The 27,959-nt window shown below is 44.3% G+C and overlaps 1 protein-coding gene across 1 annotated transcript in view; it reads right to left on the bottom strand.

The window, feature by feature from the left end:
- Positions 1-27,959, bottom strand: part of NECAB2 (N-terminal EF-hand calcium binding protein 2) — a 307,800-nt gene that overhangs the window by 39,360 nt on the left and 240,481 nt on the right. The window contains exons 6-7 of the mRNA XM_084812033.1: positions 10,642-10,778; positions 812-930 (exon numbers count right to left, since the gene is read on the bottom strand). Coding sequence (XP_084668159.1) covers positions 812-930; positions 10,642-10,778 — 256 coding nt within the window. The remainder of the gene's footprint in view (positions 1-811; positions 931-10,641; positions 10,779-27,959) is intronic.

Genomic DNA, 27,959 nt, shown 5'->3' with positions numbered 1-27,959 from the left:
TGTGCCTAGATTCAGCAAGGGAGCCTAACGAACGCAGAGGACTTCTGTCCCATCCCCTGCACTGCAGGATGAATAAATAGGCCATTTCACAATCTCAGAGAGACTGAGAGTTCCCGAGTCCAGGGTTTATGCCGAGTCAAGGCTGCATGTCAGGGTTCAGCTCTGCATAGTTGTTTAAATCTACAAGCAAGCAAGCAAACGACCAACCACCCAATTCCCCAATGGCTGTGAAATTCCTGGGATAATGTTATAGAGCAGAGGTGGGGGAGCTGTTGAATTCCAAATTCTATCAGCACCACCCGGTAGGGCTAGTGGTCAGGGATGATGGGAGTTGTAGTCCAACAACATTTTAAAGGGCCCAGGCTCACCTAGCCTTGCTAGATGGTTTAGTTTCCATTCACTGGAGACTTAGAGTGTCTTTACCATATTTCTTTTATTTACAAGTATACCAGCAAAGTGCAGGCATGTATGCACATACAAATAGACAACATAACCACTAATTCTAAAGAAAGCAACGTCTTCCCCACCAGATGCTTCAGTTAATTCCAGCTAGGAGGCCCCTCCTCACTTTCTAAAATTCTTACTGCCAACTGGTTGCAAACTGTTTTTCTGTCCCCCTCTTACTAGCTGCAGGTCCTCACCTTCCCATACTCAGATGGGTATTACATCTCAAAAGCTACAGAGAGATTCCCAGCAATCAAGATAACATCTCCTGTCATTGTTCAATCAAACCTCCATAGATCATTCTGGATTATTAGCAAGCCACCAACCCAATCAAGGCTGATTTCCCAGCATCCACAGCAATACTTACCAGTCTGGAAACTTTTCCTGCGTTCTTTGGTCATGATTCTGTTATTGGGGGAATAATTAGGAACAGGGTTGTCATACCAGGTGTCCATGACACTGTGTCCAGATTTACTGTGGAAATGTCTGCAGTGGGAGAAGGATAAACAGATGGACACAAAAGAACATTGGAATGTATCTTTGAATGATTATTTATATGACTTGTATATAGTGTTTCATTTAAAGGTACCCCAAATTTGCCACTATCCCAGCAGCTGCCATCCCAGAGTTATCCTGCACTAGGAACTGCAAGTGAACAAAGATCTTTTTGGGCTGTGAAGAGCAATCACCAATGCAATGGATCTGTAATAATCGCAGATCATTTGCCTTTCAAAGTATAAATAAATGATCAGGTAGATGTTGCCTTTATCTTGCTGCTTGTATCTCCTTAGCCTTCTAGCCTGTGTCAAAGTCACCAGAGGGGGCATTCATTCATTCATTCATTCATTTATTTATTTATTTCATTTCTATACCGCCCAACAGCCGAAGCTCTGGTATGATCCAACCAAAGTTAAAGATGAACTTGCATCAAGAGTAGGATGTGCGAATCAGCAAAATCTGAGCTCGTCAATGTTCTCTGAAATCCACCTTGAAGCTTGTTCCGACTTGTATCTATATCAGATCACAGACTTTGTTTTTCCTTTTAACATGACCACTTGTGTGTATTTTTGTGTGTGCTTTTCCAAATCAAATGTATGTATCAGTTGTGTGCATTTTTGAAATGTCTGCATTTCTCCCATCAGTTAGAGCATGTTTGTGTGCATTTTTTCAAAAGTATGCATTTTCATGCACACTTTGCAAGAATACCCATGTTTCGAACACATTTCTTTTTTGTTCTGTGAATCACATCACAAGCTCAGAAACATGCGGAGCTCGACTGCAGATTCAGGTCTGTGTTCGGTTTTGGGAGAAGTGGACTGGGTAAATTCAGGTCAAAAATGAACTGAAATAAATTTCTCATACATACATCCCTAATCAGGAGATCAGAACCAAATTTTCAAACCAAACCAAATCAAATAGATCACCACAAAGATAATTACTGGAAGCAAAATGTGTTTTGGATAATTTTGCCTGTCTGTCTGTCTGTCTGTCTGTCTGTCTGAAACTTTTGATAGAAATTAAAGCTTTTAAAATTATTATTACATTGCTATACTGCCCAATAGCTGAAGTTCTGAGGGCAATTCACAACAATTCACAACAATATATATTACTGAAACACATCCATGCTGATGTTTGTTAACTCTTCATAGTGATGGACGATGCACACTCTCATACAGATGCTACCAGATATTTAGGCCTACATGGAACTCCCTGCCCAATGAAGTTTGGTCATCTTTCTCTTTATCTGTGTTCTGCCGTTCATTGGGTGTTTCTCTTTAAATAGGCATTTGTCTCTGTTTTTGTGGTTTACTTTTATTTATTCTCTGTTAGCTGTGGTTCTTTCGTTTTTGTCTCCTCTGCGGCTTTTTGCTTCTTTTAGCTTGTCGTAAATGTGTTTTAATGCTTATGTTCACGTTTTTAATATCTGGTAAGTCACTTTGAGCAACTCTCTTTTTGGAGGGGAACAACTGGGATAGGCATTTCTTAAATAAATGAATATTTGAGTATGCTTAGGTGCTGGTTTGCAGGCACTCAGAGGCGGCCTGTGAACGGGCACATCACCTGCCAGTCAGCAATGCTAATTGTCAAGGGAACAATTTCCTTTCTACTCTAATCACTGAGATAAGACAGTACCCTTGACATCTGCACAAGATTTATACAGGGAAGATTTTTTAAAAAATGTATCTTTTGGAGAAGCTCAGAAATAGGAACTGGGGAGGGAGGGAGAGAAATTGGGGAGGGGATGATAAAAAGGTACCAAGAGAACGTTTCATAATTTCACAACCAATTGCAACATAAGACCTTGTTGATATGCCTGATGTTCAGCCACAACAGTGCATAATTTGCTATTGCAAAGCAGCATGTTGGGAAGGATCTTGACTCTGCAAGCAGCCACTCATGTGTCTCTACAGGGAAACCCGCCCCACTAGAACACCAGAGGCAATCATTTGCTTCTATCTTGTTATTCAGAGGAGCTTTATAGAATGCAAGCAGAAAGTAAGCCATTATTGATTCTCTCATTTACAGGCCCATGAGCAGAGAGAGAAATCTTTAATTGCTCCATCCAAAGACTAATTGCTTAGTGATTGTTTCCTCTTCTGCCGATGTGGCACCTGCTTAATACGCTCAGTTGGTGGATAAAACACACATTTACTTTCATAAACAAGAATACTTGGCATGTAAAGGCAGAGTGCGCTGACATCGCCTCAACGCATTCATCAGGTAAGAGTCACTGATAGCGAAATAGGTATGGCTGTTGTGAACTCTCAATTGGAGTTGTGCATAGAATCATAGAATCATAGAAGAGTAGGGTTGGAAGGGGCCTACAAGACCATCGAGTCCAACTCCCTGCTCAATGCAGGACTCCAAGTCAGAGCATCCCTGACAGATGGCTGTCCAGCCTCCTCTTGAATGCCTCCAGTGGGGGAGAGCCCACCACCTCCCTAGGTCATGGGTTCCATTGTCGTATTGCTCTAACAGTCAGGAGCTGTGCACAAATGGCCTCTCAAAATTCTCCATCCTATTTGTAGGCAGAGAAGTTGCGGGGGCGGGGGACAATTTTGCCAAATTTCTCCTATGGGAGAAGAAATTCTCCAACAGTTTTTTCCAGATAGGGCTCACTGTTGGCAGGGGTTGTAGCACAGCTTCTGTCTTTTTTACTAAGGGTTTTGGGTTTCTTGCACTGCTTCTGTAGGTGGCAGCAGCATCAACTGTGTTGAGGCTTCCACTCTTCTCAGGCAGAATTTTGAATTTCTTTTGGTTTTTGAGCTTGCCTAATCACTGCGAGGTGGCTGAGGGGGCCGTGTGCATTTTCTCTCTCCATTAGACATCTTTCCATTGCTCTGCAGCCTCCCAGGCCACCTGCACTTCCTGAACTGAAAAAGCCCCATGGGAGGAATTGCCTGCTGATGTCTCCCTCATGATGGCTTTAGCCGAAGTGGGGGAAGCTACAGGATGCCTCAGAGATTATTGTGCAATGACAGACAGGACACTCATGCACACTCCTCAGCCTCCTCACAAGTAAGGTAAGCCCAAGAACCCCAAACCAAACCCATGAGAATTTACCTGAAATTTCCCCTTCTTTGAATTTCTTTTTGAAAGCAATTTCTTTCCTATCAAATTGAATGAGAATAGTTGAAAAAAATGTGGAGAAATTTTCGGCACAGCATTATTCTAACCGCCCCCCCCATCATTTAATATTGGGTTCTTTCAAATCATTCAACCTCCATTTAGGTCAGGGGTGCAGAACCTTAGGTCTAGGGACCAAATTCCCTTTCCCCCAACTGCCAATTGTTTTGTAGTTTCCTGGTTTTTGCATAGTGTTTTCCCCCATTCTAAAAGGTTGAAATGCTTCTCCAAAAGCTTAGTTACTGGCGGGAAGAGGTTTAAGCTACAATATGCTGCTATTTCTGCTCTTTTGGTCCCACCTCCTTTTGCTTTCAGCTCTGCCCACCATTGGGATGCAGCCCCCGAGAGTTTCTCTGAAATGTAATTCAGTCTTTGGGCTAAAAGAGTTCTGAAGATCTAGGTCATGTAATAGAGGGAAGTGGTTACAGGAAACTGCTACTCAGTCCCCAGGGCAAAGCTTAAGGATATTAAACAAAGACAGGTTTATTTAGGAAAAAATGCAGGAGAATGCAAAGCAGAAGAAAAGACAGCAAAACAAAAGCAGATATTTATGAAATCATTATAAAAAAACAGCATGCTTACTGAAGCATTGTCTTTGCCCTAGCTTATATGTTAAAGGCCTGTGATGCTTTTGTGAAGTACTGCTTATTGAATGAATTTATTGAGAAGGGATAGGCAAAACTATCTGGGAAGAATCAGTGCAGGCCCTCAAATGAAGCAAGCTCAGAGAGCATCCCGGGCTGCTTCTGCCAAGCATCTGCATTTAACACAACCAGTTCAAAATGAACACTTTCCCTTGCCTAGACCCATACCTGCAGCTCTTATATGCAAATTTGGGTGCAAACCCCAACCATTCCATGTAGCAGACTAGCCCAACAGGTCTGAAGGGTGTCTTGCTTCAAGGGAAAAAGCCATTCAAATTAAAACGTTCCAATTGCTAGCGGATCTCACCTGGAAGAAAGCTAAAAACTAAGGTGGCCATGTGTCCTCTTTTACAGAGAGCAATCCTCTATTTTGAAAGGCTGCCAGAGAACTATCCTCTCTTTTGAAGGTGTGCTCTACCTGAAGGGCTGTCCAGTCCTACTCTGGCATAAAGATAACGTGCCATCAGGAGGAAGGGCTGGGCCTTGAAGATGTCCATCAAAGCACCTGCACAGTGGAATGAGGAAGGCACACAGCTCACCTGGTCACAGTCTTCCACACTCTGCTGAAATGTACTATATTTCTACCTAAGTAATTATTATTTCTAAATTTGCATTTCTACATATAAATTAACATGTGCAAATGTTATGCAAATTTGCATCCTCTTTTATCCTCTGTTTTGATGATGCATGCACGTCCTCTTTTTTGGCCTTTCACAAGTGGCCACCCTAGTAAAAACGCAGGAGATGTGGTGCACATCCAGCTTGGCCACTAGATGGCTTGGTCACCATCCAACACAGCAGCTAATCAGCCTGTACCACAGGGCCTTTTCTGTTAGCTACAGGAAGGAACATGTCCCATCCATTCTCCAATTGCTCCCTTCTCCATAGTCGGCAATGGGGGAGGTGCCAGGTAACTGAAGCCCTGAGCCATATGCTCCTGCCTCACCCTAAAGTTGGTGTCTTCCCACTTCAAAGCACAACCAAACGCCAGAGGGCCGGCCCAGGACGTTTTGCTGCCTGAGTCAAAGTACAAGATGGCACCCACCTCCATTCCATGTCCAGAAGCCAAGTGGACACTGGAAACAGAAAAGTGTCCACCACCACACCCTAGGTTTAGAGGGCGCAAGACAGGCTGTGCGGCACACACAACTCTGTCCTTCAAGAGGGGAGAATGGCTGGAGAGGTTCAGGCGGAACAGCTGGGGTTTGCCACTGTTCCCCCCCCCAGCATCTGCCACCTAAGGTGGTTGCCTCACTCTGCCTAATGGTAGGGCCAGCCCTGCAAATGCACACAGGCAATGTGATGTATCTTGCTCTGAAGGTGCTTATGCAGGCTTTGTAGACAGATGATTCCCCCTCCCTGCCCCAATTATAGATTTGACACCAGTGGAGGCTGGTGGCTCCGATGTCAGTGGGACAGGATATCCGCTCTGGGTTTCAGTCAGACCCAGTCAGAACTCTAAAGGAGCTATCCAGGGTGCTGAACCTAGAGTCCTAGGGTCATGGGGCAGCGGATTCACTGCCCCATGACAATGGAGCCACCATCCTCCACTGAACAGTGCATTTGCTGAACAGGACACTGCTGCACTGAAGTGACACTTGGCCACACTCGGGGAACAGAGAGAGAGAGAGAGAAAGAGAGAGAGAGAGAGAGGGTGGATGCATCTTATCCACCTGCAATGCAGGGAGATCTATCCTGCCCTGTGAAGTAATTCTCATGAATATACATTGGCTGCTGTTGCTGCTGCTGCTGCTGGCAACCGGCGGCTGCTGCAAAAATCAAAAGTAAAAAAAGTAAAAAAAAACACAGAGAAGCAGAGCAGGACGAGAATGGAAGGAGAAGCTCTAGAAACACTACTGATTTTCTTACAGTAGAGCCTCTCTCGGTGCCTGCGTTTTGCCAAGGAAGAAGGGGACGCAGGTGGTCAAGTTGGGAAGTGAAGTAATTGCAGATGAACACGTGTCCCCCTGCCCCCATTTGGGGTCTGGAACTTAGTGACCGTCGTCTGCCCCTCACACCTCTGTGTTGCATCTGGAACATCAAAAGCAAACACAATGGACCATGCCCTACTAATTACTGGTGCTTCCGATTTAGTTTTCTATAAGGAAGTGGCTCCCTTAGCTGGGGAAGAACGATGGCTCAGTGGTAGAGCACCTGCTTTGCATGCGGAAGGTCCCAGGTTCAATCCCCTGCCTCTCCAGGTAGGGCGGGAAGGAAACTCTGGAGAGCCACTGCTGCCAGTCAGTGTTGTTGACAGTACTGGGCTAGATGGACCAAGGGTTTGACTCAGTCTCAGGCAGCTTCCTACGTTCCTATGTTCGTATCACAGCCTGGTGTTCTACCCACCTTTCCAACAGATGGCACGGATGTGGTGGTGGTGGTGAGGCGGGAAGGGAGAAGCACCCTATTTTCACATAACCCCTCCTGGGTCACACTGGGCAGGTTTGTATGTTTATTAACTGAAATACAGCTGCAGGAGGTTACAAATGTACTCTGAGAAGAAGCAGGAGTGAGGTGGTGTTTAACCCTTTCTTGGTGGGTCAATATATATATACATATACACATATATATATATATTTGGATCAAATGTTTTCCCCAGCTGCTTTCCAGTCCAGAGGGAATCTTAGGTAGGGAAAGAGCTTTGGGGTGTGTGGGGAAGAGAAGAAAGTAAACTTTTAAAGCTGCAATCCCAAACCTGGGAGTAAGTCCTGGTGAGCTTAATAGACATGCATAGGGTTGTGTTGTAAGACACTTTTTTCCTATCAGCCAAGGGCTATGTGTTACATGAATTTTGCTCTTTTAGGGACATGCAGTTGTTTTGGACCAAATGAAAAATGGAACTGAATGAAGTCCATTTGGATCTATCTGTCTATCCATTCATCCATCTATCATCATCACATTTCTATACCGCCCAATAGCTGGAGCTTTCTGGGCAGTTCACAACCATTAAAACCACAAAAGACAGCATGAAATACAATATAAAATCTAAAAGTTTAGAACTACATTATAAAAGTAAACCCAAAACCTAGCAGCATTTGTTCCAAAAATAAACGCAATGAAAAATGAATGGGTTCCATTTGTTATACACCATTAATATCCATTCATCACTCATAATAGGGACAGTGCAGAGGTAACTTCCTCTGGCAGTGGGGACAGAACTGATTTGGGGGCTGCTCCTAGTAGCCACCATTTTACTTTCCTGGGGCATGCCAAAGAAAACATGGCATCCATCACTGGAGACCACCATATTCCCCCAAATGGCATGGAATGACACAACGCTTGGGGCATTCTGGGTTAACAAAATGGCAGCTGCTAAGAGCAGCCACTGAAATCCAATCTGTTGCTCCTGTCACTGCTGCTGCCATTGCTGCCACCACCACAGGCAGCAAAAAACAAAACAAAACCCCAAGAAAAAGAAAAGGAACATCAGTAATAAAACAAATTACTTTTAAGCACATGCCATTTTATGAATGAATAACAAAAAGAATGAAGTCTTTAATACTGAAATTGAAGGGAGTACCAAAATGAAAAAGGTTGCTATCTCTTCCCTCTCCCATCTTCTTCTCCACCAAAGTTTAGATTGTTAGCACACTCTAATTTAGGGAATGGCTGTAGCTTAGTGGTACAGCGAGGGATGTTGATTGCTAGGAAATACAGTTCTTTTTTGGCTCGACAGAATTCTGCACCATGTCTGGTTCGGTTTGCATTTGCATACTGAGCTGCAGGCTTTCCCCCAAAGTCTGGGAACTCTTTTTGCACATTCCCTCTGCAGGTTCTGCAATTTGTGCAAATGTCTGAGCAATCTGCACAAACTATGGCCAAATGTGCACAAATTCAAGGGTAATTAGTGCAAATTGCTCAGACATCTGTGCCACTCTGCTCAGGAATTTGTGCAAACTGTGGAACCTGTGGAAAAAGAGGCACAAAATGCCTGAAGGGCAGATTGAGCCAGGCGTCACAACAGGAACTGAAACGAAGTCTGGGGGGCTGAGCCCAGGAAAACCTGTCGAACTCCACCCCGCAGACAAATTTCTCCAACACCCCTAGGTACCGCATATGCTTCGTATGTAGGATATCCCAGTTTCGATCCTTAGTATCTCCAAGTAGGGCTGGAAAAACCTTTGCTTGAGACCCTGGAAAGTCACTGTCAGTCAGGATCAACCATACTGGGCTAGATGAACCAAGTGTCTGACTCAGTACAAGACAGCTCTCTACGTTCCTAACCACTGGCAGCCTGGGCTATTTCTTTTTGTTGTGTGATGAGAGAGAGGGTGAAGCAGCCTGATGCATGTACCAATGTATGTGCATAAAGAACCTCCATGAGAAGGGGAATTCAAGGCCATTTACGATTCCCTCTAATGTAAGGGCTCTCTATGCCTGTACATTAATTTATGTTTGTAGTCCCTGCATGCCCTGCGTAGCCAGTCAGCAGCAAGGAGGAGGTAGCCAGTCTGGGCCCTGCAACTCCCCTCACATGTGCTTTTAATGTGTGATGGGGTTTCTTTGAAACTCCCCATTGTGTTTTCCCCATTCTCACATTGGCTGCCGTAAGCAGGACACAGGGTACATTTCCTACATGTTAGGCTGCAATCCGATACTCATTTGCCAGGGGGTAAGCCCCACTGAAATCAGTGGGACTTACTTCTGAGTAGCCATGTATAGGATTGCACAGTTAGAGAAGTGGCCAGGGGAGATGAATATGGGGGCTGTTGTGAAGGATCTCGATGAACTCTTATCTTATAGCAAGGCTCCATCGAATGGAGAGATCTTTCCCCAATAAGCTGCTATATCTTTGTGACCTGTTGTTTATTTTCTTTGATTTAAAACTGAGTGTGGGGGGAACCTCTTGGAATGAGCTTCTGGCTCCCCTCCCCCTCGCATATTTCCATAGCAACAATTTTTGGGTTCTGGTCAACAAGCGTGCTGCTCTGTGGAGCTGTGCGACATATAATTTCAACTCTTCTTTGCTGAGCCAAAATTCAGACCGTGCTTCTTGTCCTTTCTTTCATTTTCCATCCATTTGCTTTCCTCTAATTTATTTTTTGGCACATACTGAGGTGTGAGAGATAGGAGCCATGGATTTTGAAGACAACTCTCTTCCCGTGGCCCTAATTCACACCTTTCCCCAGTCCTCTGATGCTTCCGTTGACAACATGGAGAGGAAAGTCCAGTCTTCTGCCACTGCGACTTCTATCATCCTGCCCACATGGAACAGAGGAACAGAGGAAGCTGCCCTATACTGAGTCAGACCCTGGGTCCATCTAGCCCAGTATTGTCGACACTGACTGGCAGCAGTGGCTCTCCAGGGTTTGAGGTGGGATTTCTTCCTAGCTCTACCTGGAGATACCTGGGATTGAACCTTGGACCTTCTGCATGCAAAGTAGGTGCTCCACCACTGAGCCATGTTCCATCCCATGTGCTTCAGCAACCTCCCACAGAAGGGGAGCAGAAGGTTAAGGTAGGCCTGTTGTCATAACATGAACTCCACAGGTCCTCATTAGGCTCTGGAGCCCTGACTAGGCCCACCACAGAGGAGGCTCCTCAGCCCCCTTAAAAAGTTGTATTTTTTTTTACATCAAGTGGGTCTGGGAGCTGCCATTTTAATTCCCCAGAATGCCCATGCTGTAGCATCACTCTGGGGCATTGTGGGAAATTAAAATGGCAGCTCCCAGACCTGGTAAATCTACCAGGATTCACCCACCAGGATTCCTTTGCTTAGGGCCTCCTCAGACCTGGTGTCAGTCCCAGGTTAAATTTACATGTTGCTGGAGACGGCATGTAGGCAGACAGCTCTCGGTTTGGCTTAAGAGGGAGGACACCATGAACACCTGAGCAAAACAAAGCGTAGAAAAGGACAACAGCCAGGTTGTGGAACTGCTTGAATTTAACACGAGATGGATTGAAAGGCGGATAAATATCACCCAACCTTATCTGACTGGTTTGCTCATCAATAGCGTCAACGGCACTTTCCACAGAGCTGAGCAAGGACTGAATCTGATTGGCTGTCTCTTTCAGCAGGAAACGGGTCACAAACTGGTCCACGTTTGTTCCTCTTTCATACACCTGGGGAGGAGGAAGAAGACAGAACTCCTTAAAAATCTCCAAGTGGCCGAAACAAGCAGCCTCAGCTGGTGAGTGCTCCCTTTCTTAACTGATGCGGGAGCTTCAAAAGTCCGTCTTCTCTTAAGACAGGCACCAGTGGAAATCTGCAGGGCTAGAAGGGCACAAAAATTAAGCAGTGTGGTTACACCTTTGAAAATGTGTTCTCTCTGTAGAAGACTCTCAAATGCTAGTGGTGGGACTTGTCACCAGTACTTTTGTTTATCCAGAGTATTTGAGGGATTAACTATGAACCGATTACAGTGAAAAGCAGTTTTGTCTAGAGCAGGGGCACAAACCTCAGGCATGGTCTCAATCCAGTACTTCTGGTTTCCAATTGGCCATGCTGCTTTCCCCCAACCACCAAGCATTTGGTTTCCTGGCTTTTGTGCAGTTTTTCCCCCATTCTAAAAGGTTGAAATGCTTCTCCTGAGGCTGAGTTATATTGGCAGCAGGAGCTAAAATATGCAGGTGTCTTTGGCCCTGCCCCGTTTGTGTTTGGCCCTGCCCCGTTTGTGTTTGGCCCTGCCCCGTTTGTGTTTGGCCCTGCCCCTTTTGGTTTTGGCCCCATCCACTACTGGAATGTGCTCCCTGAGATGTTCTCAAAAATGGAATTCAGCCTTTGGGTTGAAAGTGGTTCAATATACCCCTGGTCTAGAGACCTGTCCAAATGCGATCTCAAAATTCTCCACCCTATTTGTAGGCAGAAAAACTCGGAAGACCAGGTCACAAATTCTCCAAGACCGTCTTGGTATGGGGCTCACGATTAGCACTGCTTCTTTCTTTTTTCCTAAGTTGTTGTTGTTGTTGATGCTGATGTTGCTGCTGCCACAACAAGTGGCACTTGTGCCATTGTTGTGCCAAAAGAAGACCATTTTGCATCTTCCACAGTGTCCTGGACACAGTGTTGTCCCAGGGCATTGTGGGGGAGAAATGGCAGCCACCATTATACCTCTGCATCTATCTGTACCTCTGCCTCCACCTCCATTTATCATGGAGAATATTCAGAAAATAGATCTGCCAAGTGGCTATTTTCAAGGGTGGTGGTAAGAAAAAGAAAAATCTTAAGACAATTTTTAAAGGATTTTTTTTTCAGCTCAAGCTGCAGTTTTGTCCCCCTTGGTTGTGTATTGTGTTCCATCCAAGCAATCATTTATTATTCATCTTTGATGCTTCATGTTACATAACCCTGTCAGTTCCCACATATACGTGTGTGTGTATTTTTCATTCACCTCTTCTTTAGTTCTCACCTTCTCTCCAGCTAACCACACCACTGTACCAGCAAAAGGTTTTAACAAGACATATTGATAGCCAAACTCCCGCCTCTTTTCATCTCAACCTTTCTACGGGTTCTAGTCCAATCATAGATGAGCTTGTACCATTAAACCAAAGCGACAGCTAAAACACAGCAGTCCTGAATAAAGACTTGTGGGGCTTTTGTCATATTTGGCGCTTTACGAATGGACACTCAGAGCTCTGTTCAGCTGGAACAGAGGCGGTGTGTGTTCTAAAGCAGCATCCATCACCCCAAAAGCAACAGCACACACTTGCAGTCCCCCGGGGTGGCATCTTGCCAGCCAGCTCCAAAATCCAGCCCTGCTACTGTAGCTTTAACAATAAGAATAGTGGCAGTTTCCTCCGCCCTCTGTGTCCAATTTCGGAACAGATCCTTTTCCTTCCCAGCTCAAAATCCAAACCTGTTCCAGAGCTCCCTCCCAGACAAATGGGTATGAAATGATTTCTCTAGCTGGCTTTCTTGCCTAGCAATTAGCATCCAGTATTGTTAGTGGCCAATCCATGCCCAGACATAAAGGCAGGCTTTGAATGGCAAGACAGCATCCTCCACAACATGTCACTTAATTGCCTGGTTACCAAAGGCCTGATTGCAGTGGTCATCCCATCCCCTGGGACTTCGGCCTGCGGACAGAAGCCAGGTGCGATCCCTGTGTAGCACTGAGCTTGAAACGAACCACTAGGTTTCTTTCCTCCCTGCCCGGAGATCTGTACTGTTTCTTTCCCCAAGGAACAGTTTCTCTGATGTATCCTGTCTCCGTGTGTATGTGCATCTGACCGCTTTGAGATGCTGCTGGTTGTGCAGCATAAAGCCAAGATCAGCCAGCGGCAAGGCTGTGGACTCTTGACAAGCTCTCAAGCTTTGGTTCCCCTGGCAACATTGTCTAATTGCGCCAAGGTGGTCTGGGCAGTAGGCTCTTCTGCATTTTCATTCTCCATTAGCAAGCAATTATCAACATCTTGGCACCCTGTTGGATAGCCTTTTGGTTCTGTGCAGTACATTAGATGATGTATATAGGGCACAAAGAGGAGTTGTTCTTGAGTTTTTTCCACAGGTGCAAAGTGCATTGCTGGTTATAATATTCCTAGGCAGGATCCGAGATATTATGTCTATGTTTTGTGAGAGATTATCTATCTATCTATCTATCTATCTATCTATCTATCTATCTATCTATCTATCATCATCTGTCTGTCTGTCTGTCTGTCTATCATCCTCTATCTATCTATCTATCTATCTATCTATCTATCTATCTATATCATCCTCTATCTATCTATCTATCTATCTAATCATTATCTATCTATCTATCTATCTATCTATCTATCTATCTATCTAATCATCTATCTATCTATCTATCTATCTATCTATCTATCTATCTATCTATCTATCTATCTAATCAACCCCTGCCTGCCTGCCTGCCTGCCTATCTCTCTCTCTCTCTCTCTCTCTCATCTATCTATCTATCTATCTATCTATCTATCTATCTATCTATCTATCTATCTATCTATCTATCATCCTCTGTCTATCTATCTATCTATCTATCTATCTATCATCTATCTATCTAATCATCTATCTATCTATCTATCTATCTATCTATCTATCTATCTATCTATCTATCTATATCTATCTACACATTGTGCTCTTTCCAGCACCCGGTGAAGACCTTTTTGTTTTCCCAGGCGTTTTAGACTTTTAGCTCTGTTGTTTTAAATCATGGATTGTATTTTAAATCTCTGTGTCGCTGCTAGGTTTTGTTTTGGTTTGTACTTTAAGATTGTAGTTTTAAACTTTTGCATTGTATATTGTATTTTCTAAGGCACATTGTGGTTTTAATTGTTGTGAACTGTCCAGAGAGCTTCAGCAATTGGGCAGGACAGAAATGTAATAAATAAATAAATAAATAAGCAAGCAAGCAAGCAAGCAAGCAAGCAAGCATTTCACTGTTTAGCATACTGCAAGGTTGCCTTGTTGAAACTGGTCATCGCAGAACTGGAAAAGCTTAACACAGTCTGGCAGCCTTATCCAACCTGGAGCCCTTCAGATGTGTTGAACTACAACACCCCGTGCTCCCCATCCAGCATGGGCAAAGGCAGGGGATCATGAGAGTTGTCGCCCAACTCATATGGAGGGTGCCAGGTTGGATAAAGCTGTGGTGGGGTCAAATGATTGGTTAACACTTTAAAACATGGATGAGGGACCTCTTTCAGCCAGAAGGTCCATTTTCGAGAAGCTCTTGGGGGCAGGGGGATGCATTCCAGTGGTGGGTGGAGATGAAGGCAACAGAGGACTGGGACAAAGGCAAAAGGGGTGGGGCCCAAAATTAACCCCCCCCCAGCATATTTTAGCGTACAGCTCTAGCTGCCAGTGACTAAAGCTTACAAGAAGCATTTCAAGCGTTTAGAATAGGGGGGATTGCAGAAATGCCAGGAAACCACCAATCAATCGGTACTTGGGGGAAAGGGAGAAGGGGCAGGCAGTGGAGGCTGGTGGCTCCGATGTCATTGGGGCGGTGGATCCACTTCAGGTTTCAGTCAGGATTCTAAAGAAGCTCTCCAAGGTGCTGCATAGCTCCTTTAGAGTTCTGGCTGAAACCCGCAGCAGATTCACTGCCCCACTGACATTGGAGCCACCAGCCTCTGCTGGGGGCAGGGGAAGTGGGGTGGTCTTCTGCGGAATCCCAGAGGGCTGGATTGGGACTTGGCTGGATTTTGGCTCTCCTGCTTTGAACATTTGTTTTATAAGGGCTGTTAGGAGAGCTAACAGCAGGGGGCTTGAGCTGGGCACCTCGAGGAAGCTAAGCTGGAACCTTGCCCCCTTGAGCCACCTTCCTCAAAAAAACACTGACCTCTCAGGCCCCGAGTAGCTCCACCAGCCCTCTGTCTTGATCAGTCACTGGCCTTCTCTGTCCCTCGATAAATTTATTCTTGCCAGTAGAGTTTAGCTGTGCAATCAAACATTTCCTGTGTGAAGCTCACCATACCCTGTCTTGTTCCTGCCTTACTTCTGGGACCTGTTAAGTCTCTCTTTGCTCCATGGCTATACTGGTTTGGTGATCCAGTTCATCCCACCCCCTCAGGGGGCTTCCTTGAAACTGAGCTCAGCTTGCTTTCTTTACTGCAGATCCATCGCAGAGTTAAGCACTTGGAAGTGGCCCTGTTACATAAGGAGATCCAACTAGGGAGAAATGTCTGCCCTGTTGTTTACTCCCCAGAAGCCCTGATCTTGCACAGAATCCTGAACTTCCAAGAAGTGACATAGGGCACTCTCATAACAGTGGCTAAAGGTGACAATCTTGTAAGGTGCAAAGTCAGCAACAGGAAACTAAGATGCTTCCAGCAGAAGAAAGGACCAAAGCTCTGGTCCTACATCCAGCCCCAGGTTGAATTCTCCCACTTCTCTGTCTAATGTTTAGTCAGACTTATATGTGTTGTTTTCCCACCCTACAAGATTGTCCCCCAGTGGCAGAAATGATCTAAGTTAGCCTAAATGTTATGATATACACATATTACACCTGTGTTAAAAGAACTGCACTTTGCTGCCTATTAGCTACCGAACCATGTTCAAAGTTTTGTTGTTGACACACAAAGCCCTAAACAACTCAGGACTGGGATACCTTCCCCTATATATACCCAGGTGATCCCTGAAATCTTCTGAAAAGGCCTTAGTGGTCATTCCTTGTCCAACGTATCAGGTAGTGGTACATAAGCGGGCCTTCTCAGTGGTGGTACCTATGCTTTGAAACACTGTCACACATGTGGTTCAGGAAGCAGAAACAGTGGCCAATTTAAACGGATCTTGAAAATACAGTTGTTCACACAGACTTTTCATGACCTGTGAGGGACTCTTTTACCACCCTGTTTCATTGTTATGACAATGTAATATTTTAAATTAATTATTATTTTTATCTTGTGATCTTGTATGTGAACCACTTAGAGATGTTAGTATATTGTGGCATAAAAGTATTATAAATAAAAGTTATGGTAAGAATTGCATGTGTGTGTATGTGTGTGTGTGTTAGTGATGATGGGAGGGAAATAGGGGTATGCAAATCAGCAAAACTTGAGCTTGTCGAAATTCTCCAAATTCCACTTTGAAGCTTGTTCTTTCGTGTGCCCATATAAGATTGTGGCCTTTGTGTGTGTGTGTGTGAAAATTCATGCAAAATTTTTGTGTGAATATTTTCAAATGTATGCATCACTTGCGCACATCTTTGGAAAGTACACATTCTTCTCCCATTCTTAAAGCGTATTTGTGTGCACTTTACAAAAGGATGACTTTTTGATGCACATTTTTCACACGTATGCATGCTGTCAAACACATTTGGGGTGTGTGTGTCTGCGAATCACACTGTAAGCTTAGAAATATATGGATTTCATCTACAGTTTGTGGTCGAGTTCCTGTTTGGTCCGGGAGGTGTGAACTGGGTAAATCCTGATAAAAACTGAACTGAAATGAATTTCTTATACATCCCTAGACAGAAAGATCTCAACATGGGATTGTCATTTTTGGCAGCATCTCCATGTTGAGTGTCTCATGTAGCTCCACCCTATGTTGAGCATCTCATTTTGACCATCTCATCATGTTGAGTATCTCCAGCCTATGTTGAGTATCTCATTCATTCATTCATTCATTCATTCATTTATTTATTTGCCCATCTGGCTGGTCACCCAGCTACTCTGGGCGATGTAGAAAGTGTATAATAGAATAGAAGAGTTTAAAACAATAAAATTCTACAATAAAAACGTCATTCTAAAAATACCCTAACCCACCCCAAATGCCTGCCTGAACAACCACATTTTTAATGCGTGGCAGAAACTCATTAAAGAGGGGGCATGGCGGAGTTCCCTAGGGAGGGAGTTCCACAGAGTGGGGGCCACCACGGAGATGGCCCTCTCCTTTGTCCTTGCCAGCCTAGTTGTCCTGGCTGATGGGACAAAGAGAAGGCCATCCAAGGCTGATCTTGTTAAGCGGCCTGTCTGGTGTTGCTGGAGGTGCTCCTTAAGATAGGCTGGGCTGGAACCATATAGGGTTTTAAAGGTCAAAACCAATGTTGAGCATCTCATGTAGTTCCACCCTATATTGAGCATCTCATCATGTTGAGCATCTCTGATGCTGAGCATCTCCACCGTATGCTGAACATTTCATTTTGAGGATCTCATCACATTGAGCATCTCATCATGTTGAGCATCTCTGATGCTGAGCATCTCCACCGTATGCTGAACATTTCATTTTGAGGATCTCATCACATTGAGCATCTCATCATGTTGAGCATCTCCATCCTATGTTGAGCATCTCATGCTGAGCATCTCTGATGTTGAGTATCTCCAGCCTATGTTGAGCATCTCATGCTGAGCATCTCATGTAGCTCCACCCTATATTGAGCATCTCATCACATTGAGCATCTCATCATGTTGAGCATCTACACTATGTTGAGCATCTCATGTAGCTCCTATGTTGCCCCCAGTTTCCATGAGTGATTTAGGGAGCAATCCTATGGCCCCTGGAGCCATAGGATTTTTTGGATTCCCCCTTCAGAAGACGTAGACATTGCTATGACTTCAGGAAGGGACTTCAAAGTCCAATCCCTCCCCTAGACCTCTGCAACCACCATGGAAATAACCACAGCACCTGCTTCCCAAAGTCACATAAGCAGCCTTGGATGACCTTGGAGAGGTAAAAAAGGGGGCATTCCAGTGGACAGGGAGGGGAGAGGACAGGATTTGCAAAGTCTTAAGGCCTCTCCAGTCCCGGCCTCACCTCCACCAGTGCACCTCCTCTAGACAGGCTGAGAGGCCTGCCTAGAGGTACTATTACAAAAAGAAAGATGGAGAAGCAAAGATTGTCTCTGTCATTCGTCTCACCCGTAGGGATGTCGGAAAATTTCTCCACGAATCTCCGGGGGGCCGAATGCCAACGCATTCAGCCCCCTGAAATTGGTGGAGAAACGGTCTGCCCCCCCACCCCGCCCCGGGATGGGACTTACCTTCGGTGAATGCCCCTCACGGCGGCAGGTCCCGGAGGCGTTTCGGCAGCGTTTCAGCGGCGGCGGCGGTGGCGGCTGGTCTTCCGACCGGCTGCCTCTGCCGCCATTTCCAAGTGAAAAAAACAACCAACAAACGTGATACGCTACGTAAAGATTTACGTAGCCTATCATGGCTAGATTTTAAAAAACCACTGGGATAGGCTATGTAAATCCTTACGTAGCCTATCACGGCTGACTTTGAAAAAAAAAAAAGTGCGTACGCAAATGGCGGTGCCCATGGGCGCCACCATTTGCGTACGCGCTTTTTCCCCCCCAAAGTCAGCCGTGATAGGCTACGTAAAGATTTACGTAGCCTATCATGGTGTTTTTTTAAAATCTAGCCATGATAGGCTACGTAAATCTTTACGTAGCCTATCACGTTTTTTTTTACTTTACTTTTTTCTTTCGCGGCCGGAGAGGCAGGGCGCTCCCCCCCGGCCAGAATTTCAGCGGGGAGGGATGGGGCGCCTCCCCCCCAGCCAGAATTTCAGCGGGGAGGGATGGGGCACCTCCCCACCCACCAAGAATTTCAGGGGGAGAAACGGAGCGCCTCCCCCCCCCAAAAAAAGCTGCGGGACCAGGTAAGGGACTTTCGTCCATCCCTAGCTGGCAGCAGCCTGGTAGGCTATGGGATGCTCAGAAGTGTCCAAGATTGGTTGCACCCTTAAAGCTTGAATTTCTTAGAAGGATTATAATTCCACAGAGAATGCACTAGCACTACACATGTTGCATTTTCCATCACAGTGGAAGACCCAGCACATGCTCATGAGAAGATTCACTCCCATATCCCTGCAAGTTATTATAATTTTACTTTGGTCCCCTGTCAATTGGTTTGGCGTGTGGAGACAACCATGGAGTCGGTCCACAGTGCATTGCCTCTCTGTGTCTCTCTTTGTCTCGATTGTAGGTCCATTGGAGGCAATGAGCTGTTTTAAATTCTGTGTCTGTCAGCCACACTGCTGGCACTTTAGAAAGAATAATTACAATAATTAATAATAACAACAAACCTGTGATATGTGATCAAAATGGTTAAATGCTGATTTAAAATGGCTTCCCATTCATTTGTTTTTTGCAGCACACTGGTATGCCCCAGTGCACCATTTGGGAATTATTGGGACGGATGGTTTGGCGCTGGGTGTGAACAGAATGAACATCAAAAAGAGGAGCTGCTGTGCTCTGGCAATGCATTTGCACCATTTCTGTCACAGGTACTTAATCTGCTCCAGTGCTCAGACTGGGGAAAGCCAGTATGGCTAGTTTACAGCAGAAGGTGTCTGTGTGAAGTACTGATTGGTTGGTGTCTATGATGTCAGAATTCCCTCCATGCTCCCATGAGCAATTTTGCACATTTTGGGCTGGGTGTGGGTGGTGTGGGTAATTTTGTTTTTTTGTTTTGATGAGGTAATGAATGAATTTTTCATAGCTTACAAGCATCGCTTTTTTTAAAAAAAGCAGACAGCCCACCTGAACCTGCAACTGAATCAGTAGTGGAGCTGCAGGCAGGTGTGCGAGAGGTTTGGGAGCGAGGAGCTGAACTTACACCATGGGAAGAAAATTCAGTGAGATTCCTATTCTTTATGCACATTTATATGTGCTCTTGAAAGGTGGCTTCATATGTACACATTCAAGTTATTGATTCCTGCAATTCCCACATGATGATCAGAATGTGTGAAATGTACCTTCAGTTTTAATGCAAAACAGGGTGCAGGCATAGGTGGGGAGAATTTGTAGGAGATTTATTTAATCTGGACCAAACATACTGCTCAGTGCAGGGCTGGAATTACGATATAGATACGTTGGCCGTCCTTCTGGCTGTACCATATAGTTCATTATTAGCAGGGATTACAGCAGTCCTCTAGGCTTTTTGCCTAACCCTTGTTTTGGATTTATGACGGCTCACATGTGTTGAATCTTAGCTCTTCTCTCGAAGTGGAAAATGCGGAGACATTTACTGCAAAATAGTACTGCTTCCCCCTTGTGAGTTGAGAGGCATAAGCTGCGGTTCCTCCAGCAGAGTGGAACAAATCCCATTGACTCGCCTCGTTCCAGCTCCCGCCCCCCACTCCTGACCTGGTTTAAATCATATTACAAGATTTCACATAATTTGGTCGGGGTTTGGGTTATGCTCAAACCACATCTGGCTGCAGCAATCATGTTTGTTTACCTCCATTAAGTTGTAAAATTCTTCCCATTTTTTCCTTTGTGCATATTTGATTCTCCATTGCACAATGCTTGCTTGTTTGTTTTCTGCCGTGTAACTTTATGATAGTAGCTACAGCTTTTAAGTGATATATTGTGGGAATGTTGATGCTTGAGGTTTCTTTGTATGAATGTATTATTTATTTGTTAGATATATTATAATGTTAAAATTATCTTTGTTCATTTATACTTAGATCTGCTCCATTCATGTATAAAGTGTTGTTTTTTTTCAATAGTTTAAATTAAAAAGGAGCAGTCAGGAGAGAGGAGATGACCCCCCCCCACACACACACACCTGTGACTCACTTCCTCAGGTGTTTTTCTCCCAGCCAAATTTACTTCTGGCATCGGAACATGGCTGAAAAGAAAAGTACTTAGGGGAGAGATTGCAAAGGAGTAAACTCTCTCTCTCTCTCTCTCTCTCTCTCTCTCTCTCGGGTTTAGCACCCCTCACCTATGTGCCCCCTTTGAAAAATGTAAAATTATACACTCAGTAATAAAAAAGTAACATTGAAAATGAGACAATCAAATAAATTAGAGAGCATTGAGCTTAAAAACCAGCAGCACCTACATCGTAGGTCCTACCATATCAGAACAGGGGAAGAAACCATTCATTGGCCATATGCCTTCTGGAATATGTATGTTTTACATCTCCAATAAACGACAGGGATGTGATTTAAACTCACGTAGCCCAGGTGCTGTGCTAAGGGCCACTGATCCACCCTACCCAAAATGTTTTGATATTCAGCCAAACTAGACAATGCCTCCCCTAAAAACAGTGCTCAGTTTGCCCATGAAAGAGGAGAATGAGCAAACCATGGTTCTACATTGCATCAGATCCAGAGAACTGTGGTTTGTTCTAATCAAAGTTAGTTAACAAACCAGGATCTGAAACCTTGTTTGGATCTTGGTTTGTTTGAAATAATTTTGGCTAGAACAAACAACAGTTCCCCAAATTTGGACGTAATGTGGAACGCTGGTTTACGTGATTATCTGAACTGGGCCAATGTGTCTCCAGCCCTTAAAAAACCCAAAAGAGAAACCTTGGCAGCTGCAGTGTGGGAAATGGAAGAGCATGGTGCTTCAGAGCTTGTATGCATTCAGGGGCGCTAGAAATAATGCATCCATTTCCTACTCCAAGCTTTAACTGTGAGAGACTCTGGCAAGGGAGATAAACCCCCAAGACTGATAGCTGTATCTACTCACACTAACAATGTTTTTAAAAGACATCCCCCAAAGGCAAACATATGGACCAAAACAGGGTGTAATTCTCCATGGACAGGTATCAAAAGCAGGGTCTGTCCCTTGTAAATGGGGGCTGTTGGAATAGAGGTGGACAAATCTGTCAGTTTCAGTTTCTCTCACTTTCTCATTTTTCCAGTCTTAATTTCATTTCATCCTGAGCATTGAGAATTTTTCCAATCTTAATTTTCTTTCATCTCAAACATTGAGAATTTAAAAAACATTGCATGAAAACCCATATGCATTTGTGTATTTGTTTCTCCCAGTACATGCATTTGTTTATTCCATTTTGTCCATATCCACTCTTCATAAGCAATTTTCCTAATGTAATGCATTTTAAATGTTATTTTCACATGCACACATATACACATTTCGTATGTATTTTGTGACTGGAGAACTCCATTGCAAAATTCGGAGATCACATTTTGAAGGATAACGGAGTGTTGGTTTGCATTTTGATTTGATAGTGTGAAATGGTGTAAATTATGTAAATTCACATTAAAATGCATACTGAACAAATTTCTCCTCCATCCTTAAATTGGAATATATGCTATAATGTTGTGTGATCGGCAATAGAGAGATAGCTCCCAGGGGATGGCTCTCTGTACATCCCTATGCAGATGGAGCAAATGGGATCATGCCCACTTCTGAACAAGTGAGTCACAACTCACATCTTGGCCACAATGAACAACCTTGCCTGTTTGTAAAGTCATGGATGAAGACCTTTGCTAATGAACTATGTCACTGCAAAGATTTTTAGGATGAAAAGGAATACTGCCTGCTTCACAAATATGAGGAAAACAATGAGGACGGTTGTCCTTTCTCTACAAAAATGCAATGAACCTTTTTCCTAATGCCAAAGATTCTACAAGGAGATCCAACAAGTACAAAATCTCAAAGTAACCCCTCCCCATTAATTACGCAAAAGTAAGTGGTTTTGTGTGTGTGTGTTTTTTTTTTAACTTTCTTAAGCTGTATACATTATCACCTGTGATAGATCCTACACTTTAATAAGAATACTGGCGCTGTGTCGAAAATTTCTCCCACATTTTTTTTTAACCATTCTCATTCAAAAAAAGATTGCCCCCCCCCCAGCCTGAGGTTCAACACCCCTGTTCTATGTGTATGTGTATTGCAGGCAAGATGCCTCTACCATCAGATTTAACTTGTATTAGTGCTGTGCCGAAAATTTCTCCAGCATTTTTTCAACTATTCTCCTTCAATTTGATAGAAAATAAATTGCTTTCAAAAAGAAATTCAGAGGAGGAGAAATTTCAGAGAAATTCTCATGGGGAGGGTTTGGGGTTCTTGGGCTTACCTTACCTGTGAGGTGGCTGAGGAGTGTGCATGAGTGTCCTGTCTGTCACTGTGCAGTCATCTCTGTGGCAGCCTGTTGCCTCCTCGGCTTCCTGCACTTCAGTTAAAGCCATCATGAGGGAGACATCAGGAGGCAATTCCTCCCATGGGGCTTTTTCAGTTCAGGAAGTGCAGGTGGCCTGGGAGGTTGCAGAACAATGAAAACATGGGTAATGGAGAGAGAAAACACACACAGCACCCTCGGCCACTTCGCAGTGACTAGGTAAACTCAAAAATACCACCAAAAAAAATTCAAAATTCTGCCTCAAAAAAGTGGAAGACTCAACACAGTTGATGCTGTCACCACCTTCAGAAGCAGTGCAGTAAAACAAAACCCCTTAGGAAAAAGGAAAGAACCTGTGCTACAATCTCTGCCCATAGTGAGCCCTATCTGTGAGAAACTGTTGGAGCATTTCTCCTCCCCTAGGATAAATCTGGTGAAATAGTCCCCCCAATTTCTCTGCCCAGAAATAGGCTGGAGAATTTTGAGGGGCCGTCTGTGCACTGCTCTAAAGAATACAGTCCCTGACGCATCAAATCCCAGATGTATCACCACCTAGATAACTGAATTTGCTCTTGCTGCACAAGCTCTACAGAATGTTTATACATGCTGTTGATGTCAGTTAGAATAAGCTGAAAGGAAACGCATTGCTCAGATCTCCCACGTTCAGAGGGACAGGAAAGACAACGTTCTGCAAAAGGGCAATGGCAATGATGTGACCTTGCAGGAGACCTACAAACTCATGCAGGAAAGGTGGAATACACTGAAGCAATTGGAAGTGATGGATGGGTGGCAGATTCTTGAGCAATTAAACAGAAGGAACAGCAGGATTGGGAGGAGCATTTTTGAATCTGGACACTGTGGCTAATTACCTGCCCCTCTGAATCCATCTATCTGCGACCCTGAGGAATGCCCGTCCTTTGAATTTAGCCTTGCCCCACTAGACAAAGAAAATGTTAGATACTAAATTAACTTCTGTTATCCCATTGTAACAGAGTGATATAGGCTAGCCAAGCCTTCCCCAACCTCCTGCCCTCCAGATGTGTTGGACTACAGTTCCCCTGATTGCCAGATAGCATGCTGTCTGGGGATGATAGGAGTTGTAGTCCAACACATCTGGAGAGCATCTGGTGTTTGGGGAGGCTGAGCTAGCCTAAATTCAAAGGAATCCTCAGCATTCTAGATAGAGGGATTGAGAGGGGCAGGTAATAATTAGCCACAGTCTGTGGATTCAGAAACACTCCTCCCAATCGTGCTGTTACTTCTGTTTAATTGCTCAAAAATCTGTCTGCCATCAGTCACCTTCAATTGCCTTGGCTTATTCCACTGATCTCATATGTGTTTGTTGGTCTCTTGCAAGGTTACATCACTGTCAATTCCATTTTACAGATTTTTGGGGGGAGGAGGAGTCTTTCTGTCCCAGTGAATCTGGGAGATCAACAGTGCACTCTTATACATTCAGAAGTAAATCCTACTAAGCTCAATGGGACTTACTCCCAGGTAAGTGTGTCTAGTATTACAGCCTAAGGAATGCTGTTTCATTCCCATAACCTGTATAACAAAGTAGTAGGGCATTTAATGCTCAGACATATAGACGTTTATAGTAGGGCTGTGCACCGCTTTGGTCCGAAGCCCAAATAACAAGTCGAAGCAGGCTGCTTTGGAGGTGCCTATGCATGATACAAGGCAGAGCAGAATAGCAACAAGGCACCCCGAAGTGAAGCAGCTTGTATACGAAGCATCTCGTCTGACTCGGTGATTCGTTCTGAGCAACCCAGACAGCCTGGTGCCAAAAGTATCAACTTGAGAAAGTTCAGTGAGGGGTTGAGGAGGAGGGAGGGAGCTTTGGTGAATGGAAACTCTAGCTGCCAAATCAGAGCTGAACGTAACCCAGCAACCGCCAAACAGTGACAGTGGTGGAGGAGGGGGGAAGACTGAATAACTGGAGAAAAATGGCTGTGTTTCAGAGACAGAGAGCATTCTGTTGGTGTTACTTAGGGATGTGAGAACCCACCCCCATCCAGGTTCTCCAGGCACCCCCAAACCCCTGCTCCACTTGCCAGTCCCTCTGCCTCTGCTGCGATCACTATGTTTTTAAAAAACATGGCAATTGGAAGTCTATGTGCACGTAGACTTATATGCAAAATGTGCTGTGAATTGCCCAGTCAGAAGGGGGAGGCATGGTGCATGCCCCCGCTGCTCACTAGCTGTCTCTTCCTCACGAGCAGGAGACGGCTAGTGGCAGGGGGCATGCTCTGCACCTCCTCTTCCTCCCACCTGGTCAGCTGTGAAGGACAGTCAACCAACAGCACGGCACATGCCCCTGCCACTCATTAGCTGTCTCCTCCTCATGAGCAGGAGACGGCTAGCAGTCCTTGGCAGCTGAGCAGGCAGGAGGCAGTGGCGGTGTGGGGCTGAGAGGTATAGCTCTTTGCTTTGAGAGTTTTTGTGGGAAAAAAAATCAAAATTCAGCTGCACCTAGCACAAAAAGTACCATGCCAAACTGTCTGAACTTTGGCAGGTGGGATCCCCTCCATGTTGGCAGGGAGGTCCCCAATTGTCATCTATTTTTCTTGAAAACAGAAAAAGTTATGGCCATTTGTGTTTTCCCATGCAAGTCAATGGGAAAACGCCAAAACCGAGTGATCTGGGTATCCAAATCTCACTTCGGATCCAGAACCGAGTCAAAGCGGAGGGGGTCCAAATCTGTCTGAGTCAAATCAGGGCTGATTTGGAGGGTCCAAAGAGGCATCCGAAGTGAACCGGGGGGTCCATGCACAGCCCTAGTTTATAGGTTGCAATCCTATACACATTTACCTGGGAGTAAGCCCCAGCATGCAAGAGGAGGACAGGGGCGGGGGAGGAATGCTTGGCTCTGATGCTCATTCATAGCTTATGAAACCTGGACTGATAATCCAAGCCAGGTCAATATCTCTCTCATTATGAGATGTTAGGGGCTAAATTCGCTCCCACCCCCATAACCCCATCACAATCCCCCCTCCCAATTCACAAAAAATACATTCTAATGTCTTTTAGCCACACCCTCTTGATCATTGTTGTAAGGCTTTCATAGGCTATGGTATTTTCTCTGCCACAGAGAACTCCTTCTATGGGAGATAGCCACGCTGATACTTTTAACCTGGACAGTTGCTGAAGAATGAGATGACCAAATTGTGAAATACTGGATGGACTTGACCAATTCAGACAGTAGGCATGGGGTGTGTGTGGGCATTTCGAATCCTCCCCCAACAAAAAGAAATCCAAACAGAGCAAATAAAACTCCCAGCAGATAAAATGCTGAGGCCATTCAGGAGAAAGGTTCTAGCTATATTTTTTTCTTCTTCTTCTTGCAGGGAGATTTCCTTTTTAAGGAAAAAATATCTAAAATAGGGAAATATCTAAAATAGGGAAACATTTAAAAATGTGATCGTCCATCAACTGGTATAGTCAATTCTATCACACACACACACGTGCGCGCGCGCACACACACACACACACACACATTTTGTTATCTCATTCTGCGGCATCATGTACGGCTAAGGCCATGCAGTGCAATCCTATGCACGTCTACTCAGAAGTAAGTGCTAAGTATAAAGGGACTTATTTCCAAGTGAGTGGATTAATGTCTGTTAACAAAGCCTCCTATTAGGAATAGACGAATCTGTCAATTTCTCTTTCTCAGCTTTCAAGTTCTCTCTGTCTCACATATGAAGGAACGTACAAAAAAAATGGTAAATTGTTATAAAAAACAAACTGAAATAAAATGCTCACACATTTGCATCAGCCAAAGTCAATATGTACAGTTATTCCCAGCATGGAAAGGACCATGTTATACCTGCCTGCCATATCTAGAGTGTTGGACTGGGAGCTGGGAGATCCAGGTTCTAGTCCCCACTCAGCCATGGAAGCTCACTGGGTGACTTTGGCCCAGTCACAGACTCTCAGCCCAACCTACCTCACAGGCTTGTTGTTGTGAGGATAAAATGGAGGAGGAGGATTATGTACTCCACCTTGGGTTCCTTGAGGAGGAAAAAAGGTGGGATATAAATGTAATAAAAATAAGACTGCTAGAAAAAAGACGTGGGACCCCTAAAATAAACAACTTTGAATACCCAGGGATTCAAGCCCAGACTTTTAAGTCAATGCCCTAGGTCTGGATGAACAAATTGGTCAATTTTGCTTTCTCCCACATTTGATTTTAAAAATAAAATCTCAAGTTGTTTCTATACTATCCATGAAGAAATTTGCACATTTTGGGAAGTTCTTGTCAAGAAACAAACTGGACAAAATTGTCACCCATCCCTAAAACCCATACACACTTACCTGGGAGTAAGTCTCATTGAACTCAATAGGACTTTTGTCTAGCTAGATATCCATAGGATTGAACTGCTAATCATACATCCCAGGATGAAAAGTAAGCCAATTCACAAACTCCTGTTCCTGTTAGGATATATGGTGTTCATCAAACATGTGCATATAAATAAGAGATTAGGGTTGGATGAGAAATTCATTTCAGGTCTTTTTGATCAGGATTTACCCAGTTTGCATCTTTTGGACCGAGCACGGACTTGGATGCAATCTGCGGTCAAAGTCTACACATTTCCAAGCTTGTAATGTGGCTGACAAACCAAAAAAGAAAAGAAAAAGCATCAACAACAGGCATACATTTGAAAAATGTGCATTAAAAATGTGTACTTTTGAAAAATGTGCACAAATATGCTTTAATGGGAGAAGAATGAGTACATTTCAAAGATGAACACAACTGATGCATGCATTTGAATGATGGATTTTCATGCAAAAAGGAAAAAAAGAGAGAGCTCGCAATCCAATACAAACTTGAGCTGGAATGAGCTTCAAGATGGTACCTGGAGAATTCTGGCGAGCTCAAGTTTTGCTGATTTGCATATCCCTCTAAGAGATGGCAGGTCTTGTGAGTTATTTTAAAAGATGCCTCAGAAATGTTACATTGCATAGCCTTTCATGCTGGAATAGAGGTTCATGTATTTTGTACTTGACTCATACCAATGTCCACAA

Source organism: Heloderma suspectum, chromosome 8 (genome assembly GCF_057233095.1).
Source record: "Heloderma suspectum isolate Gila_16-S chromosome 8, 16-S_ref, whole genome shotgun sequence".
Taxonomy (NCBI): domain Eukaryota; kingdom Metazoa; phylum Chordata; class Lepidosauria; order Squamata; family Helodermatidae; genus Heloderma; species Heloderma suspectum.
The sequence above is the reverse complement of the archived record's forward strand: the minus strand, read 5'-3'. Positions and strand labels throughout refer to the sequence as shown.